General features: G+C 41.7%; 1 protein-coding gene across 2 annotated transcripts in view; it reads left to right on the forward strand.

Annotated features, from left to right (window-relative positions):
• Positions 1–19,982, forward strand: part of kif6 (kinesin family member 6) — a 288,300-nt gene that overhangs the window by 234,607 nt on the left and 33,711 nt on the right. For both annotated transcript variants that reach the window (XM_082957633.1, XM_082957634.1), the window contains 2 exons: positions 18,044–18,094; positions 18,926–19,010. In XM_082957633.1, the coding sequence (XP_082813759.1) occupies positions 18,044–18,094; positions 18,926–19,010 (136 nt within the window). The remainder of the gene's footprint in view (positions 1–18,043; positions 18,095–18,925; positions 19,011–19,982) is intronic.

Consider the following 19,982-nt stretch of genomic DNA (forward strand, 5'->3'; position numbering starts at 1 on the left):
TTCAATTTTTCAAACATATGACTATTTTACAGCATTTTAAAGACAAGACTCTCGTTAATCTAACCACACTGTCCGATTTCAAAAAGGCTTTACAGCGAAAGCAAAACATTAGATTATGTCAGCAGAGTACCCAGCCAGAAATAATCAGACACCCATTTTTCAAGCTAGCATATAATGTCACAAAAAACAAAACCACAGCTAAATGCAGCACTAACCTTTGATGATCTTCATCAGATGACAACCCTAGGACATTATGTTATACAATGCATGCATGTTTTGTTCAATCAAGTTCATATTTATATCAAAAACCAGCTTTTTTACATTAGCATGTGACGTTCAGAACTAGCATACCCCCGCAAACATCCGGTGAATTTACTAAATTACTCACGATAAACGTTCACAAAAAACATAACAGTTATTTTAAGAATTATAGATACAGAACTCCTCTATGCACTCGATATGTCCGATTTTAAAATAGCTTTTCGGTGAAAGCACATTTTGCAATATTCTCAGTAGATAGCCCAGCCATCACAGCTAGCCATTTAGACACCGACCAAGTTTAGCCCTGACCAAACTCCGATTTACTATTACAAAAGTTTGATTACCTTTGTTGTCTTCGTCAGAATGCACTCCCAGGACTGCTACTTCAATAACAAATGTTGGTTTGGTCCAAAATAATCCATCGTTATATCCAAATAGCGGCGTTTTGTTCGTGCGTTCAAGACACTATCCGAAGTGTAAATAAGGGTCACGAGCATGGCGCAATTCGTGACAAAAGATTTCAAAATATTCCATTACCGTACTTCGAAGCATGTCAACCGCTGTTTAAAATCAATTTTAATGCAATTTATCTCATAAAAAAGCGATAATATTCTGACCGGGAATCTGCGTTTAGGTAAACAGACGAAAGAAAACAAAGCATTCTGTCGACGCGGGCACAAGCCTGAGTCTTACAGTACTGTAACCAGCCACTACCCAATCTCGCTACTTTTTTTCAACCAGAGCCTGCAAAGCCACGATTCAGCTTTTTGCCGCCTTCTGAGAGCCCATGGGAGCCGTAGGAAGTGTCACGTAACAGCAGAGATCCTCTGTAATGGATAGAGATAATCAAGAAGGGCAAGAAATTGTCAGACAGGCCACTTCCTGCATGGAATCTTCTCAGGTTTTGGCCTGCCAAATGAGTTCTGTTATACTCACAGACACCATTCAAACAGTTTTAGAAACTTTGGAGTGTTTTCTATCCAAAGCTAATAATTATATGCATATTCTAGTTTCTGAGCAGGAGTAATAATCAGATTAAATCGGGTACGTTTTTTATCCGGCTGTGAAAATACTGCCCCCTAGCCATAACAGGTTAATCTAGCCACTGTGTCAGATTTCAAAAAGGCTTTACGGCGAAAGCAAACCATGCTATTATGTGAGGACAGCACCCCATCAAACAAACACAGACAATCATATTTCATCCCGCCAGGCGCGACACAAAACTCAGAAATAACGATATAATTCATGCCTTACCTTTGACGAGCTTCTTCTGTTGGCACTCCAATATGTCCCATAAACATCACAAATGGTCCTTTTGTTCGATTAATTCCGTTGTTATATATTCAAAATGTCAATTTATTTGGCGCATTTGATCCAGAAAAACACCGGTTCCAACTCGCGCAACATGACTACAAAATATCTCAAGTTACCTGTAATCTTTGTCCAAACATTTCAAACAACTTTCCTAATACAACTTTAGGTAATTTTTTACGTAAATAATCGATACAATTTAAGACGGGATAAACTGCGTTCAATACCGGAGGAAAACAAAGTGGAGCCTGCTTTTCAGGTCACGCGCCTCTATCAAACAGTACACTTCACTCTACCCTCGTTCTGAACAGGGCTACTTCTTTATTACACAAAGGAAAAACATCAATCAATTTCTAAAGACTGTGGAAGCGATAGGAACTGCAAGCAACTTCCTTAGAATTCTGGATTCTCAATGAAATACCATTGAAACGAGAGTGACCTAAAAAAATTAATTCCTGGATGGTTTGTCCTCGGGGTTTCGCCTGCCAAATAAGTTATGTTATACTCACAGACATCATTCAAACAGTTTTAGAAACTTCAGAGTGTTTTCTATCCAAATCTACTATATTATATGCATATATGCATATCCTAGCTTCTGGGCCTGAGTAGCAGGCAGTATACTTTGGGCACACTTTTCATCCGGATGTGAAAATAGCACCCCCAAGCCATAAGAAGTTTTAACAAATGACTAGCTAAACAAGTTACGATTTCGGGTGTGTTCATAAATTCAATCTAGAGTGCCAGAGTGTGCTCTGGGTGTTCGTAGATCCAGAGCGTTGTCAGATTATCCGCTTGTAAATTCAGAGCATTTCGCTCTCGGAGTGTTCAGAGTGCACACTGGACGCTCTGGCCGAGGAGTAGGGTTGATCTGAGGCGTTCAACGGCGGTCAATCACCCAAGCTAACTGGCTAACGTTTTCTAGCTACTTCCAGACACAAATGAGAGAACACCTCACTCTGACCATTTTACTCGCCCTAGCAGAGCTGTTTAGGCTATTTTCATGTTATCCAAAGCTTTGATGACTGTAACTGTGCTGCTGGCAACAATTTAATTACGCTTTTTTTTTGCCGACGGTTACTGACACCAGCCATATTCAACAGGTGTTGAGCGTTCGTTAATTCATCAGTTATTCTGTGTGAGAGTGCTCTGAAATTGGAGTAGATAGCCATTGAATCGCACGACTATACCACTTAGCTAAGAATTATGTAAATAATCAAGTTAAACGTTGGGTAGTTAGCAGATAGTTAATATGCTGCCAGGCAAGTTTGATGTATTAGTAGCCATTAGTAGGAAGCCATTAGCTGTAAGGATAGCGTAGCTAACAAATTGTCAGCCAACATAACGTGTAACGTAACTTATTTGAAAAGGCATTACTTTCTTAAATGTTTTAATATTTTCTTAACATTTGTCATATTAGTGAAAGCAATGAATTTGTATCTGCTCTTGTCGGACTTCGGCTGCATATTTTCCGCCATTTTCTTCCAATTTGAAAAGTTATGAAGCCACGCCCATTTTCTGAAGAATTGCATTATGGGCCCTAAAAGCACGGAAATAGTGTCTATGAACTTTTGTCATACTAACTATATCGATACTGTGGCCAATAAGCATACAATACACTCCATTCACGTCACAAATAGTACGGTTATTGGGGTTTGTATGAGTATTCGAACATAGCTTGAGATTTCTGAGTTCCCAGTTCCGTGTTCCCAGTTGTTTTGAACGCGGCAATAATCATAATCCATACTACATTTATATTTACATTTAAGTCATTTAGCAGACGCTCTTATCCAGAGCGACTTACAAATTGGTGCATTCACCTTATAATATCCAGTGGAACAACCACTTTACAATAGTGCATCTAAATCTTTTAAGGGGGGGGTTAGAAGGATTACTTTATTCTATCCCAGGTATTCCTTGAAGAAGTGGGGTTTCAGGTGTCTCCGGAAGGTGGTGATTGACTCCGCTGTCCTGGCGTCGTGAGGGAGCTTGTTCCACCATTGGGGTGCCAGAGCAGCGAACAGTTTTGACTGGGCTGAGCGGGAACTGTGCTTCCTCAGAGGTAGGGAGGCGAGCAGGCCAGAGGTGGATGAACGGAGTGCCCTTGTTTGGGTGTAGGGCCTGATCAGAGCCTGAAGGTACGGAGGTGCCGTTCCCCTCACAGCTCCGTAGGCAAGCACCATGGTCTTGTAGCGGATGCGAGCTTCGACTGGAAGCCAGTGGAGAGAGCGGAGGAGCGGGGTGACGTGAGAGAACTTGGGAAGGTTGAACACCAGACGGGCTGCGGCGTTCTGGATGAGTTGTAGGGGTTTAATGGCACAGGCGAATGTTGTAGAGCATGAACCTACAGGATCGGGTCACCGCCTTGATGTTGGTGGAGAACGACAGGGTGTTGTCCAGGGTCACGCCAAGGCTCTTAGCACTCTGGGAGGAGGACACAAGGGAGTTGTCAACCGTGATGGCGAGATCATGGAACGGGCAGTCCTTCCCCGGGAGGAAGAGCAGCTCCGTCTTGCCGAGGCATACTACTAGCAATACAAACTGATTGTCATAGCTAGCCACCATGCATGAATCTGCAGGTACATAAAGATAACAAACTAGGTTCAACATTAACTAGCTAGCTAACATTAGGCTGTAACTAGCAATGCAAATGGGTTTCTGAGATACAAATAATATTACTACACAGATTATACACGTTACATTAGCTAGGGAGCCAGCCAGCTAATGTTAGCTAGCTAGCTAACAGTACGCTTCAACTTGCAATGAAAATGACTTTCTGATCAAATTTGAAACGTATAATATCTGAAAATGTAGCTACCTAGACTCTCTTACCCTTATACAAGGATGAACACTTCTCCCTCTCTGTCACGGATGCCATGGTTGCCCGAAGTTTGAAGATGTAATTTGGAAACAGGTGTTTTATGCAACATCCTTCTGTGTTCTCTTTTCAACTCCCAATGCATATGTGACCCATTTCAGGAAACTAGGAGTATGTCACGGGTCACAACTTCACAGGAGAGCCATTTTATGGCAGAAATGCCTTCTCAAACGTGAAGTTTCATGTGCTTCAGTAAAAAACTTCTATGCCATCTCTAAGTATGAATGCAATTGTTAAATTACGAGCCTAGTTGGTTTAGCCACATAAAAAGACACCGACCTTGCCACTAGCCATGATTGGCTGAGATAATGAGTGGGATGGACGTGCCGAGAGATGAGTTTGGATTGGTCTGCCATATAGCACGCTTCTGTCTATTTGAGATGGTCAGTATGTCTAGGTAATCCTGAATAACGCTGCTTTTTTATGTATTGTGTATTAAAACTGCATGAGTGTTGCTCTCCACTTTCTGGAGGACTGAGTTTTGATATCAAACTAAGGGCAACCATGGCATCCGACAGGAGACACGTCCAACCATGAATGATGTATACAGGTAAGATAGTCTCCCTAGCTACATTATCAGATATTACATGTTTCTAATTTTGACAGAAAGAGACATTTACTTGGCTAGTTAAAGCTTAATGTTAGCTAGCTAACATTGAACCTGTTTGGTTAGCTACCTGCAGATTCATGCAGGGTAGTAACATCATGAGTTGTGATTATGGTTAATTGTTTACCTAGCTAGCTAGCTAATGTTAGCTGGCTGGCTTGCTAGCTAACCTTATGTGTATGACCTTATTATTCGTATCTCAGAGCTATTTGCTTAGTTGGTTAGCTACCTGCATATTCATGCAGGGTAGTAATGTCATGAGTTGTGATTATGGTTTGTTATGGTTCACCTAACTAGCTAGCTAGCTACATGTCTTAACAAAAGACTCCACTATGCAAGTAGCCATTTCGGGTGCGTTCGTAAATTCTGTCTTGCCATCTACTTCGATTTCAGAGCTCTCTCGTCTGTGTGCCAGAGCGCGCAGAATAACTGATGAATTTATGAACGCTCAACAACCGTTGAATATGGTCGGTGACAGTAAACGTCATTAAACTGATCAGCCAGAGCGTCCGCTGTGCGCTCTAAATGCGAAACGCTCTGAATTTACGAACCGCCATTCTGACAGCACAGTTGAAGTCACCAATGCTCTGGAAAACAATACAGCATAACCAGCTCTGCTAGGGCGACTAATGTTCAGTGAGCTGTTCTCTCTCACTTAGATGTCTGGAAGTAGCTAGCAAGTTAGCTTGGGTGCTTGACTGCTGTTGTTAGTACATTCAGATCAACCCTTAAAGAGATGGGTGGGGCTAAAGTTTAAGACGGTGCGAACGATGCTGATTGGGTGGAGACAAAGAAGGGCTCTCCAGTAGTAGTACCAAAACATTCAAAGGCCGTTTTCTCAAAAGTGAGTTTACAAGTTGATCAACTTTCAAATCAAAATTACTTTCCCATTGTTCCTCAACTGTAGTTTATGAAATACCATTTTGTAGCCATGAATCTCTACTTTTATCCAATGTAAAAAACACATTTTCAAATTTTGCTACATAAGACTGATTTGAGCCGTTCGGTCACATATTTGCAGTCAAACATGATCAAACATGCTGAGCAGCTCATATTCTAGATAGAAGTATACTACATAGCAGACCAATCTCGAACGCATCTTTCCGCATGTCCAACCCATCCATTATCTCAGCCAATCATGGCTAGCGGGAAGGTTCCTGTAATTTTCCATAGCTAAATTCATATTTACAGATGGCATACAAGTTTGTTAATAAGGCACATGAAAGCTCACATTTTCCAGAAGGCATTTCTGCCCAAAAAAAACGCATTTTGATTAAAAACAATTTACGTTCAATGCCTCTCCTGTGATGAAGTGACGTGCGATATACACGTAGTTTTCTGAAAAGAGTCACAATTGCATTTTGTTCTAAATAAAGGTCAAAGCTTTTTGCTAATGAACTTTACAACCAAAATTACTCTACTAGTTCTATCTGCTTGGTTGGGGAATTAGCCTGCTAGTTTATCATGCCGGGTATTTTTTAATACAACTTTTCACATAACACACATTACATGTCGTTATTGATGAAGCTTTCTATGCCATCAGGCCAGCAACTCGGTTATTATCAGAGGCCTCATGATCGCGTGTCCTTTTCATAGGTGTCAGGGAGACTGGCAACAATGGAGGAGGACACAAGTACCTGTGTCGCATGACACACTTTTATTCTGAGGTCTTGCCTGACAAGCTGTGAAAGTAGCAAGTGAACAGTGAATGAAATTGTTTTTGGAGGTCGCGAAACCTTTGCAATCACATTGCTGGACATGTTATTATACCCACCTTTTCTCTGTCTGGTAGGCAGACATCTGTTCATGATCAGGGGATCAGTCTGGCACCCAACTGTGCACTCTGTCTAACAGAAAAACAGGGTCAACGATTGTCATCATCCCTCAATTATAAACATAGTTTGAGAAATAACGTAATCTCGCTAATTCTATTTACAGATGTAGACTGACTTTTATTTTGAAGGTGAACCGCATATTCCACTATTGTGGCTAATCCTTATTGTGGCTAGCTTCACATAGGTAAGGGAAGCAAAGTGGGTGGAGGAGCAATATGCACGTGGAGCTGGGCAAAGCGGCCATAGTTTGTTGACATAATTGTAATCCAAACTTTAATTTACTCATTGTTGACGCAGCAGTGAGGTTCCAAACTCTGTTTTAGACGATACTGATTTTAAGACCAAAATGATCCTATTTACACTTTGTCGTCAATTTTGACACTATAATAAATGTTTCTGACTCATATCGATGCAACACATGTTTTGTTGTTGGTTTTCAGGGGCAGTTGCTCTTTAGTGCCGTTTTAAGTTCTGTGCTGTGTGCCTTTTCTCCATGTTCTCAGTTGTCAGTACATGGGAATTCATGTCCCATTTCTCTTCAATGTGATGGCTCGTTGCAGTGATGTGTTACAGCGTGTTCATAGATGTCGAGCAATCTGTTGTTAATTTCAATTTGTAAGTCGCTCTGGATAAGAGCGTCTGCTAAATGACGTAAATGTAAATGTAAATGTTAATGCCACATATGGTGTTTGAGAGCATATGCTTTGTACTTGCAGAGCAATCATTGTTCCATTTCTTGACATTGAATCTTGAAGTCTGGTTCTAAATGTCCTCTCCCTGTCAACTGTGTTTATGTTCAGCAAACTTAACATGTGTAAATATTTGTATGAAAAAAACACGATTCAACAACTGAGACAAACTGAACAAGTTCCACAGACATGTGACTAACAGAAATGGAATAATGTGTCCCTGAACAAAGGGGGGGCAAAATCAAAAGTAACAGTCAGTATCTGGGGTGTCCACCAGTTGCATTAAGAACTGCAGTGCATCTCCTCCTCGTGGACTGCACTAGATTTGCCAGTTTTTGCGGTGAGATGTTACCCCATTCTTCCACCAAGGCACCTACAAGTTCCCGGACATTTATGGGGGGAATGGCCCTAGCCCTCACCCTCCGATCCAATAGGTCCCAGACGTGCTCAATGGGATTGAGATCCGGGCTCTTCACTGGCCATGGCAGAACACTGACATTCCTGTCTTGCAGGAAATCACGCACAGAACGAGCAGTATGGCTGGTGGCATTGTCATGTTGCAGGGTCATGTCAGGATGTGCCTGCAGGAAGGGTACCACATGAGGGAGGAGGATGTCTTCCCTGTAACGCACAGCGTTGAGATTGCCTGCAATGACAACAAGCTCAGTCCGATGATGCTGTGACAGACCGCCCCAGACCATGACGGACCCTCCACCTCCAAATCGATCCCGCTCCAGAGTACAGGCCTCGGTGTAACTCTCATTCCTTCGATGATCAACGCGAATCCGACAATCACCCCTGGTGAGACAAATCCGCGACTCGTCAGTGAAGAGCACTTTTTGCCAGTCCTGTCTGGTCCAGCGACGGTGGGTTTGTGCCCATAGGCGACGTTGTTGCCGGTGATGTCTGGTGAGGACCTGCCTTACAACAGGCCTACAAGCCCTCAGTCCAGCCTCTCTCAGCCTATTGCGAACAGTCTGAGCACTAATGGAGGGATTGTGCATTCCTGGTGTAACTCGGACAGTTGTTTTTGCCGTCCTGTACCTGTTTCCGCAGGTGTGATGTTTGGATGTGCGTACCAATCCTGGGCAGGTGTTGTTACACGTGGTCTGCCACTGCGAGGACGATCAGCCGTCCGTCCTGTTGCCATGTAGTGCTGTCTTAGGCGTCACACAGTACAGACATTTCAATTTATTGCCCTGGCCAGATCTGCAGTCCTCATGCCTCCTTGCAGCATGCCTAAGGCACATTCACGCAGATGAGCAGGGACCCTGGACATCTTTCTTTTGGTGTTTTTCAGTCAGTAGAAAGTCAGTAGAAAGGCCTCTTTAGTGTCCTAAGTTTTCATAACTGTGACCTTAATTGCCTATCGTTTGTAAGCTGCTAGTGTCTTAACGACCGTTCCACAGGTGCATGTTCATTAATTGTTTATGGTTCATTGAACAAGCATGGGAAACAGTGTTTAAACCCATTACTATGAAGATATACACAAATATACATACATACACATACATATGTATATACAGTTGAAGTCAGATGTTTACATACACTTAGGTTGGAGTCATTAAATCTCGTTTTTCAACCACTCCACAAATTTCTTGTTCACAAACTATAGTTTGGCAAGTCGGTTAGTACATCTACTTTGTGCATAACACAAGTAATTTTTCCAACAATTGTTTACAGGCAGATTATTTCACTTATAATTCACTGTATCACAATTCCAGTGGGTAAGAAGTTTACATACATTAAGTTGACTGTGCCTTTAAACAGCTTGGAACATTCCAGAAAAGTATATCATGGCTTTAGAAGCTTCTGATAGGCTAATTGACATCATTTGAGTCAATTGGAGGTGTACCTGTGGATGTATTTCAAGGCCTACCTTCAAACTCAGTGCCTCTTTGCTTGACATCATGGGAAAATCAAAAGAAATCAGCCAATACCTCAGAAAAAAAATTGTAGACCTCCACAAGTCTGGTTCATCCTTGCGAGCAATTTCCAAATGCCTGAAGGTACCACGTTCATCTGTATAAATGATAGTATGCAAGTATAAACACCATGGGAAGCAGTCGTCATACTGTTCAGGAAGGAGACGCGTTCTGTCTCCTAGAGATGAACGTACTTTGGTGTGATAAGTGCAAATCAATCCCAGAACAACAGCAACAGAAGATGCTGGAGGAAACAGATACAGAAGTATTTATACCCACAGTAAAACGAGTCCTATATCGACATAACCTGAAAGGTTGCTCAGCAAGGAAGAAGCCACTGCTCCAAAACCGCCATAAAAAAGCCAGACTATGGTTTGCAATTGCACATGGGGACAAAGATCGTACTTTTTGGAGACATGTCCTCTGGTCTGAAAATAGAACTGTTTGGCCATAATGACCATTGTTATGTTTGGAGGGAAAAGGGGGACGCTTGCAAGTCGAAGAACACCATCCCAACCGTGAAGCACGGGGGTGGCAGCATCATGTTGTGGGGGTGCTTTGCTGCAGGAAGGACTGGTGCACTTCACAAAATAGATGGCATCATGAGGAAGGACAATTATGTGGATTTATTGAAGCAACATCTCAAGACATCAGTCAGGAAGTTAAAGTTTGGTCGCAAATGGGTCCAAGCATACTTCCAAAGTTGTGGCAAAACTGCTTACGGACAACAAAGTCAAGGTATTGAGGTGGCCATCACAAAGCCCTGACCTCAATCCTATAGAAAATGTGTGGGCAGAACTGAAAAAGCAAGGAGGCCTACAAACCTGACTCAGTTACAGCAGCTCTGTCAGAAGGAATGGGCCAAAATTCACCCAACTTATTGTGGGAAGCTTGTGGAAGGCTACCCAAAACGTTTGACCCAAGTTAAACAATTTAAAGGCAATGCTACCAAATACTAATTGAGTGTAGGTAAATTTATGACCCACTTGGAGTGTGATGATAGAAATAAAAGCTGAAATAAATAATTCTCTCAACTATTATTCTGACATTTCACATTCTTAAAATGAAGTGGTGATCCTAACTGACCTAAGATAGGGAGAACGGGCTTTTATATAATTCTAAATTACTAGTAATAATAATTATAATAATATTCGCTTTGTTTGTAAAATATCAATATTTTGGAGATTATTTAGTTTTCAAATAATTGTAAAATGAGCAAGAAAAAGGCCATTGTTACCATTGAGACATTGTTACTAATTTGTAAATAAAGCCAGTTTGTTATTTATAATAATTTATTTCTGTTTTTAGAGGGAGAAAAACCAAAAACCTACAGTTATTTCATGGGTTTCCCAGTCGAAGCCAACACAGGTATTGAACTAGCATCTGTAGCAACGCAGCTTTCACTGCTATGCAGCGTCTTAGACCGTTGCGCCACTCAAGCGTTGTACAATATGACTGGTCGGGAGTGGCATATAGCACTACAGTGAGAGAAAAATAATCCTAACAAAATCAAATAATAAAAACCTTAGTGTAACAACAGGTTTAGTAAGTAATACTGAAGTCATGTAAAATTCTCAGTTTCCATTTAGGTTTATGTCACCCATTCATTGTCAGTTAGAGACACAGTAGGACCCAAAAGCATAATCAGTGCTCTAACTGCCCTTTGCGCTGGTCTGGAGCAATGAAGTGGTGACGCAGGGTACCATACTAAACCACAAATTACCTCTAAGTCCCGCAGCGTAAGCTCGCAGCTTTTAAAGGAGGAACCACTGTAGGTTGGCATGTAGGCGCGAACATCTGGTCTCACTATACGCTGATGACATTTTGCTTTACCTCACTAAACCAGAAATTTCACTCCGAGCATTAGTTGACATCCTGAAATAATATGGGACCTTTTCACGATATAAAATAAACCTATCAAAGAGTATAATCATTCATTATAACAGGGTAGCTATGCAGAACCCAATTTTAGGCCAGCCGTTTTCTTGGAAATGTAATTTCCAGAGGTGGGACCAAGTCATTGTTTTACAAGTCTCAAGTCTTAGCACTCAAGTCCCAAGTCAAGTCTCAAGTCAAGACCATCAAGTATCAAGTCAAGTCTCAAGTCAAGTCTCAAGTCTTAAACTTTGAGTTTCGAGTCCTAATAAAAAGTCATAATGTGCTCTTCACCAAATGTAATACCATTTCATATTTTTAGCAAGAGTAATAGTATATTACATTTACGCAAATCATGAATGCTTTTAAAAATATCTGTATATTTTTTACTTTCCAAATAAGCATTATATTTCCATGGAAATACATGGGTAGCCATGAGAAAGACACCCCCCCCCCCCCCCCAATAGTGATCGACTATCGACGATCGCTATGGGGCACAATCGGGCGATGTAGGCTTGTACACAATCGCCCAACCTTATCACACACACACACACACACACACTCTCTCTCTGTGTGGTTACAGTAGGCTAACGTATGTCAATTGTTTTAGGAACAGCAGTAACATCAGGCAGGATTTATGCTACCAAGTGCCTAGCCAGTTGTAGCTCAATCTTGGGTGCAATTATCACGTTCCCGCACTGACTGACTGTGTGGAGGCTCATTGATTTAATGTTATGTTAGCCTACATGATACACCAGTAAAGTAATAAAATATAGCTGTCAGCTATATTAGCCACGACTTACCGTTCTTTGTGCAGCTTCAAATGTCGAACAAAGTTCGAAATTGTTGCCGTCTGTAATTTTCTTCCCGCATGTTTTGCAAGTTGCAATCCGTTTTTGTTGATACAGCGTTGTCTTTATATCCGAAAATAATAATTTGTGGTATCATCCTTCCAGGGGCTTCATCTGAATTCACCCGCCGACGTTCCTCTGCACTGCCACGCACAACTTTTTCTCAGCTGGCACAATTTGATTGGCTGCTGTCTGATTCAAACTGTAATCCATTAAATTAAAAGTTGATGAGCTGCACACTTTTTTAATAGCATCATATTTATATTTGGGCTTGGGGAGGGTATCAAGTCCGGTCGAGTCATAAGGCTCAAGTCCAAGTCAAGTCATTGGTAGAGTTGCAAGTCATCATATTTGTGACTCGAGTTTGACTCGAGTCCAAGTCATATGACTGAAATCCACACCACTGGTAATTTCTGGGATTGCAAATTATTTCTGAAATGAATAAGAAATATCAAGTGAACTATGCTCCACTTCTCAAAAATGTTGTGGAAGAATTAGATAGATGGCGGGATTTACCAATTTCTCTTATTGGGTGGGTCAATTGTGTAAAGATGAAAAAATCGTTTGTATTGTACCTTTTTCAAACCTTTCCCTTTCCTATTCCCAAAGTTTTTTTCAAAAACCTTAATAGGAAGGTCTCTTCATTTCTGTGGAAAAGGAAACAGAGTGAAACTTTATGCAGACCATACTCAGAAGGATGGCTTACTCTACCTGACTGCCAGTTGTATTACTGGGCATCTCAGTTAAAGGCTGTGTGTGTATGGCAAGATACAACAAATTTACCGTCTTGGAGACAGATGGAGTGAGTGTCTTTACCCTGTGTCATTGGGATCTAAACCTTATATTAGCCCACCTAAAGCTTTGATGTGTCTCACAAACAAGCCTTTAATTAAAAACACTCTAAATATATTGATTGAAGTGGTTAAACAAACAGCAGGGCATAGATCTATACAGTATATTGTTAGATTCTGGTTTAAACATGGAACATTGTTATACTCAGAAGGACAGTATCTGACAGTGAGCAATACGGGTGGAGATCCTAGAACCTACCAATGTCACTGAGGGAGACAGGGTAATGTATAATGTTTACATTATGTCAGGATATGTTATTGTTAGCCATCAGGGATTCTATGAAAGGGATCTCTGGGAGGAGAGGAGTCACAGTCTGGTTGGTAAGAAGTGAGCACTTTGAGGTAGAGGTCAGGTCAGATGAAGTGAGGAAGAACAGATATCACTAAGGTTCTGTCTTGCAAAACAGAGATGCATTGTCTGTTCAGTTGTGGAGGAGGAGACTCCGCCTAGGAGAAAGGGTTAAATATCAGTGCTTGTGTGAAATGTCGTTTGTCTGAATACAGCTGTATCAACCGCTTTGGGAAGAATTAAACTTGGTTAAGCTTTTCTAGTATCCGTTGAGTTATTTACTCAAAAAATAGGAACTTAACAATATATATAAACACCTTTCTATGATAACCCATCTTACCCAAAGCCCTGAGAGATGGTATTACATTTTCGTGGTTCATAACGTTGCTGCCACCGTCTCCTATTACCAAAAAGAGCTTCTGGACATCAGAACAGCGATTACTCACCTCGAACTGGACAAAGATTTTTTTTTAATGAGTCCGATGCGAAGGATATACTGCTTTGTCAAGACAAGGCCCAAATCGTCATCATCAGCGTGAAGAAAATATGTAGGAAAAGGGGGAGGAGGGCAGTGTGCCTTGTAAGAATTAGCCTACAAACTGTAAAATCTTATGTCTCACCGAGAAATGACTTAACGACAACACGAATAATGTAGAGCTGGCTGGCTTCTCCGTGCATCGGCAGGACAGAGCAGCTACGTCTGGTAAGACAAGGGGCGGTGGTGTGTGTCTATTTGTCAATACCAGCTGGTGCGCTATGTCTAATATTTATTCTGGCAATAAAACCGCACTCAACGAGCTGTATAAGGCCAGAAACAAACAAGAAAATGCTCATCCAGAAGTGGTTCTCCTAGTGGCCGGGGACTTTAATGCAGGCAAAATCCGTTTTACCTAATTTCTACCAGCATGTCACATGTGCAACCAGAGGGGAAAAAAACTCTAGACCACCTTTACTTCACACACAGAGAAGCATACAAAGCTCTCCCTCGCCCTACATTTGACAAATCTGACCATAATTATATCCTCCTGATTCCTGCTTACAAGAAAAAACTAAAGCAGGAAGTACCAGTGACTCGCTCAATATGGAAGTGGTCAGATTACGCGGATGCTACGCTACAGGACTGTTTTGCTAGAACAGACTGGAATATGTTCCGGGATTCATCCAATGGCATTGAGGAGTATACCACGTCAGTTGTTCTGCCCCTGAACAAGGCAGTTAACCCACTGTTCCTAGGCCATCATTGAAAATAAGAATTTGTTCTTAACTGACTTGTCTAGTTAAATAAAAGTAAAATAAAATAAAGTCACCGGCTTCATCAATAGGTGCATCAACGATGTCATCCCCACATTGACCGTACAAATATTTCCCAACCAGAAGCCATGGGTTACAGGCAACAGCCGCACCGGGCTAAAGGCTAGAGCTTCCACTTTCAAGGAGCGGGACACTAATCCGAACGCTTATAAGAAATCCTGCTATGCCCTCAGACAAACCATCAAACAGGCAAAGTGTCGATACAGGACTAAGATTGAATCCTACTACACCAGCTCTGCCGCACGTCAGATGTGGCAGGGCTTGACAAATATTACGGACTACAAAGGGAAAACCCAGCTGCAAGCTGCCCAGTTATGTGAGCCTACCAGACAAGCTAAATGCCTTTTATGCTTGCTTCGAGGCAAGCAACACTGAAGCATGCATGAGAGCACCAGCTGTTCCGGACGACTGTGTGATCTGCGTTCTCCGTAGCCAATGTGAGCAAGACTGTTAAACAGGTCAACATTCACAAACCCGCAGGGCCAGACGGATTACCAGGACGCGTACTCAAAACATGCGCGAACCAAGTGTCTTCACTGACGTTTTCAACCTCTTCCTGACCGAGTCTGTAATACCATCATGTTTCAAACAGACCACCATAGTCCCTGTGCCCAAGAAAGCGAAGGTAACCTGCCTAAATGATTACCACCCCGTAGCACTCATGTCGGTTGCCATGAAGTGCTTTGAAAGGCTCAAATCAACACCATCATGCCGGAAACCCTAGACCCACTCCAATTTGCATACCGCCCCAACTGACCCCCAGATGATGCAATCTCATTCGCACTCCACACTGCCCTTTCCCACCTGGAATAAAGGAATGCTGTTCATTGACTACTGCTCAGCGTTCAACACCATAGTGCCCACAATGCTCATCGCTAAGGTAAGGACCCTGGGACTAAACACCTCCCTCTGCAACTGGATCCTGGATTTCCTAATGGGGCGCCCCCAGGGTGGTGAGGTTAGGCAACAGCACATCTGGCACGCTGATCCTCAACACTGGGAACCCTCAGGCGTGCGTGCTTAATCCCCTCCTCTACTCCCTGTTCACCCACGACTGCATGGCCAAGCACGACTCCAACACCATCATTAAGTTTGCTGATGACACAAGAGTGGTAGGCCTGGTCACCGACAACAATGAGAAAGCCTATAGGGACGAGGTCACACCTGGCAGTGTGGTGCCAAGACAACAACCTCTCCCTCAATGTGAGCAAGACAAATGAGCTGATCTTGGACTATAGGAAAAGGAGGGCCGAACAGGCCCCCATTAACATTGACGGGGCTGAAGTGGAGCGGGACGAAAGTTTCAAGTTCCTTTGTGTCCATATCACCAACAAACTATCATGGTCCAAACACACCAAGACAGTTGTGAAGAGGGCACGACAACACTTTTTTTCCCCTCATATCCCCAGATCCTCAAAAAGATATACAGCTGCACCATCGAGGCTATCCTGACCAGTTGCATCACCGCCTGGTATGGCAACTGCTCGGCATCTGACCATAACATGCTACAGAGGGTAGTCCGTACGGCCCAGTACATCACTGGAGCCAAGCTTCCTGACATCCAGAACCTATATACTAGGTGGTGTCAGAGGAAGGCCCAAAAATTCCAGTCATCCAAGTCATAGACTGTTTTCTCTGCTACCGCACGGCAAGCTGTACCTGAGCGCAAAGTCTAGGACCAAAAGGCTCCATAACAGCTTCTACCCCTAAGCCGTAAGATTACTGAACAATTAATCAAATAGCCACCCAGATTATTTACATTGACCCCCCCCCCCCCCTCTGTTTTTACACTGCTGCCACTGGCTGTTTATTATCTATGCATAGTCACTTTACAAATTACCTCGACTAACCTATAAGCCCGCACATTGACTCCCCCTGTAGCCTCGTTATTGTTCTGTAATTTTCACGTTCGTTTTTGATTCTATTTTTTTACTTTACTTTCTTAACTCTATTTCTTGAACTGCGTTGTTGGTTAAGGGCTTGTAAGTAAGCATGTGACAAGTTTTTTAATTTTTTTATCCGAAATCTACCACTGATAAACCGTAGCTTGAGAGAAAAAGTTGTAATTTCTTTAATGTACTCTGTTCTTCAAGCTGATGGGGAATGATGCTCTGAAGGCTTGCATAAAGTGGTATGATGACATTGGTCTAATTTTTTAGGCTAAGCAATGGAGAAACCTCTTTTTAGATGCTCAGCGTCTTTCATTTAACACAAGGCACAAGTTGATGCAAATCAATATTTTACATAGTGTCTACTTTACACCAGAGAGAGTGTATAACATAAATTCTAGGGAGAGAAGGGTTTTGTATGATGTGCTCCCATGTAGCCTGTTGTTTTATGTATGTGGAGGGAAAGGGGGGTGGGGGGAATAACTTGCCATTATCTGATTGTCATGTTTTGCTGATGATTGTTAAATTGTAAAAAAATATATATAAATATTGTATCAATCATGCCCACAGTCATGCCTAGTTGCCCACTAACACGGAACAGCTGGCAGCACCCATCTAAATGGCCAGAGCATGCAATAAGTGTGAATTATTAAGCCCATTTCTCTTTAGAGACAGCATACCTACCCAATTGATTAATTAGCATGCAGAGCCTCAGACTATGCAAAAATATAACATTTTATAGTATGTGACGTTTTGAAAATGTTGTATGCTTTAAATGCCAGGATGTCATACTCATTTCGGCTTTTCATTTTGAATTCGCTGCACACTGTTGAGGAAGAAAAGCATATTTTCAGACCACGTGTGTTTGACAACAGCTGATAATCAACTGGTAATTAGATTAGAGGACAGGCTGTAGCCAAATGAACAAATGATGGGAAACGACACATTTGCGCATTAGATGATGCGTTCTCAGTATAGGTGAGCCTAGTATGTTGATATTTGGTGCTTAATGCATACATTTTTACTGAACAGTAGATTCTAAATAGTATGAAGTATGATTAGTACTTACACAGTGGAATGTCATTTTAGTAAATAATACGCAGGACAGATTTCAGACACAGCCAACGACTCATACAAGACACCGTCACCAATGTTATGTTGAAAGAACGAGACTTATTTTTAAACGGCTTGAGTTTTTTACAGACTTAGGTTCTCTTGGTTGATGAATAAAGGCCAACTACAGTTAGTTGAGTTGGTTAGTTTACATCATACACTTGTCGGGGATGAATGCCAGTTGGATAACAAGTGTTTGTAATGACGGAATGATGAATTGTAAATAACCTTGACCTTTTAAAATAACATTTTCACATATCTCTTTTCTCGCTCTCCATCTTGTCTCTCTTCATCTCACTCTTTCTTTATCCCCCTCCTCTCTTTCTACTCCCTTCCTATCTACTCTTTCTTTTTCTCTCAGATAAACTGAAGAAGCAGTTGCAGTTGCATAGGATGCAGAGAGCCGCTCACGGTACATTGTCTTCCTAATGGTCAGAATGTTCATTTCTCCTCATCCGCAGTTAATTAGTTAGCCCAGAGCCAAACAATAGGAGGGTAGTTTGGTCACACTGCCCATAATGGTAATTCAACCTTAATGGAAGTAAGTTTGCCAATGAAATACCCTTGATTCAAAACCTACACACCAGCCCTATCTAGTCACTTGTGAATCCAAGATGTCTTTTAGCAGACGTGTGCTAAGGGAATAGAGGAAAAACAGACATTGTGGGAAGTTTTCATCCAGCAGAATTGAATTATAATTCTCTTGGACCAATGATTTAGTTGAATGTGACTGAAACAATGCCTGGACCAATTGAACCGAAATTAGCATACTCAATGGGCATACATGACCACAATTGTTAGCCCCCATTTAAAAAGTATTTAGTAGAGACCTGCGATCTGAATTCCAGAGGACTGGAAACACGACTGGGTGGCAGAACTTTGACTGTACGTTTCATCCCCGTCGACTGACGAGAGGTCTGACGAGAGAAAGCCGGTTTCAAGTTTACAAACATTTCCCTCGGGTTCAGACGCCAAAGGTTTGTCTTGTTGTTTGAGTTCCGAAGCATCAGAGAACACTTCGGAAACAGGCAGGTTTCCATTATTTGGGGGCGGAATTAGAATACAGTATGTTGACTTCTAAGGAAGTTACGGACACGAGCAAGCACACACACTTTACATTCTTGTGATTCTATTCTAGACATGTTTTGAAACATGTCTTAGAGCGTGTGTGTGTGTGTGTGTCTGTGTGTGAGGAGACTTGAGAGAAGAACATAATTTATTTCATTTCCCCACATAAACATAGGTGTCACTGTTAGCCCAGCAGAGGTAGAGGAGGTAGACCCTGTGGAAGAAAACATCCGCAGACAGATGGACAAGGAGAAGAAGAGGTAAGTAGGCTGCAGTATGTGTATCTCAGAAACACAGGCAAATGGGTTGATGTGCTTGTATGGCCCATTACAGTACACTGCATTATACAGTGCCTTCAGAAAGTATTCACACCCCTTGACATTTTCCACATTTTGTTGTTATAAAGTGGGATTAAAATTGATTTAATTGTCATTATTTTGTCAACGATCTACACAAAATACTCTAATGTCAAAGTGGAAGAAAAATTCTAAAATGTGTAAATATATATGAAAATAAAACAATATATCTTGATTATGGAAGTATTGAACCCCCTGAGTCAACACGTTAGAATCACCTTTGGCAGCGATTCCATACCTGCATCTTGCAATATTTTCCCATTATTCTTTTCAAAATTCTTCAAGCTCTGTCAAATTGGTTGTTGATCATTGTTAGACAGCCATTTTCAGGTCTAGCCATAGATTTTCAAGCAGATTTAAGTTAAAACTGTAACTCGTCCACTCAGGAACATTCAATGTCTTCTTGGTAAACAACTCTAGTGTAGATTTGGCCTTGTGTTTTAGGTTATTGTCCTGCTGAAAGGTGAATTAATTATATTTATTTTTTATCCTGAAAAATTCTCCAGTCCTTAACGATTACAGCCAAACCCATAACATGATGCAGCCACCACTGTGCTTGAAAATATGGAGAGTGGTACTCAGTGATGTTGTATTGGATTTGCCCCAAACATAACACTTTGTATTCAGGATAAAAAGTGTTTGCAGTATTACTTTAGTGCCTTGTTGCAAACAGGATGCATGTTTTGGAATATTTGTATTCCTTTTCAGTCTGTCAATTAGGTTAGTATTGTGGAGTAACTACAATTTTGTTGATCCATCCTCAGTTTTCTCCTATCACAGACATTAAACTCTGTAACTGTTTTAAAGTCACCATTGGTCTCATGGTGAAATCCCTGAGCGTTGTCCTTCCTCTCAGGCAACTGAGTTGTATGTTTG

The sequence above is a fragment of the Salmo salar genome, chromosome 11, assembly GCF_965601325.2.
Source record: "Salmo salar chromosome 11, fSalSal1, whole genome shotgun sequence".
Classification (NCBI taxonomy): Eukaryota; Metazoa; Chordata; class Actinopteri; order Salmoniformes; family Salmonidae; genus Salmo; species Salmo salar.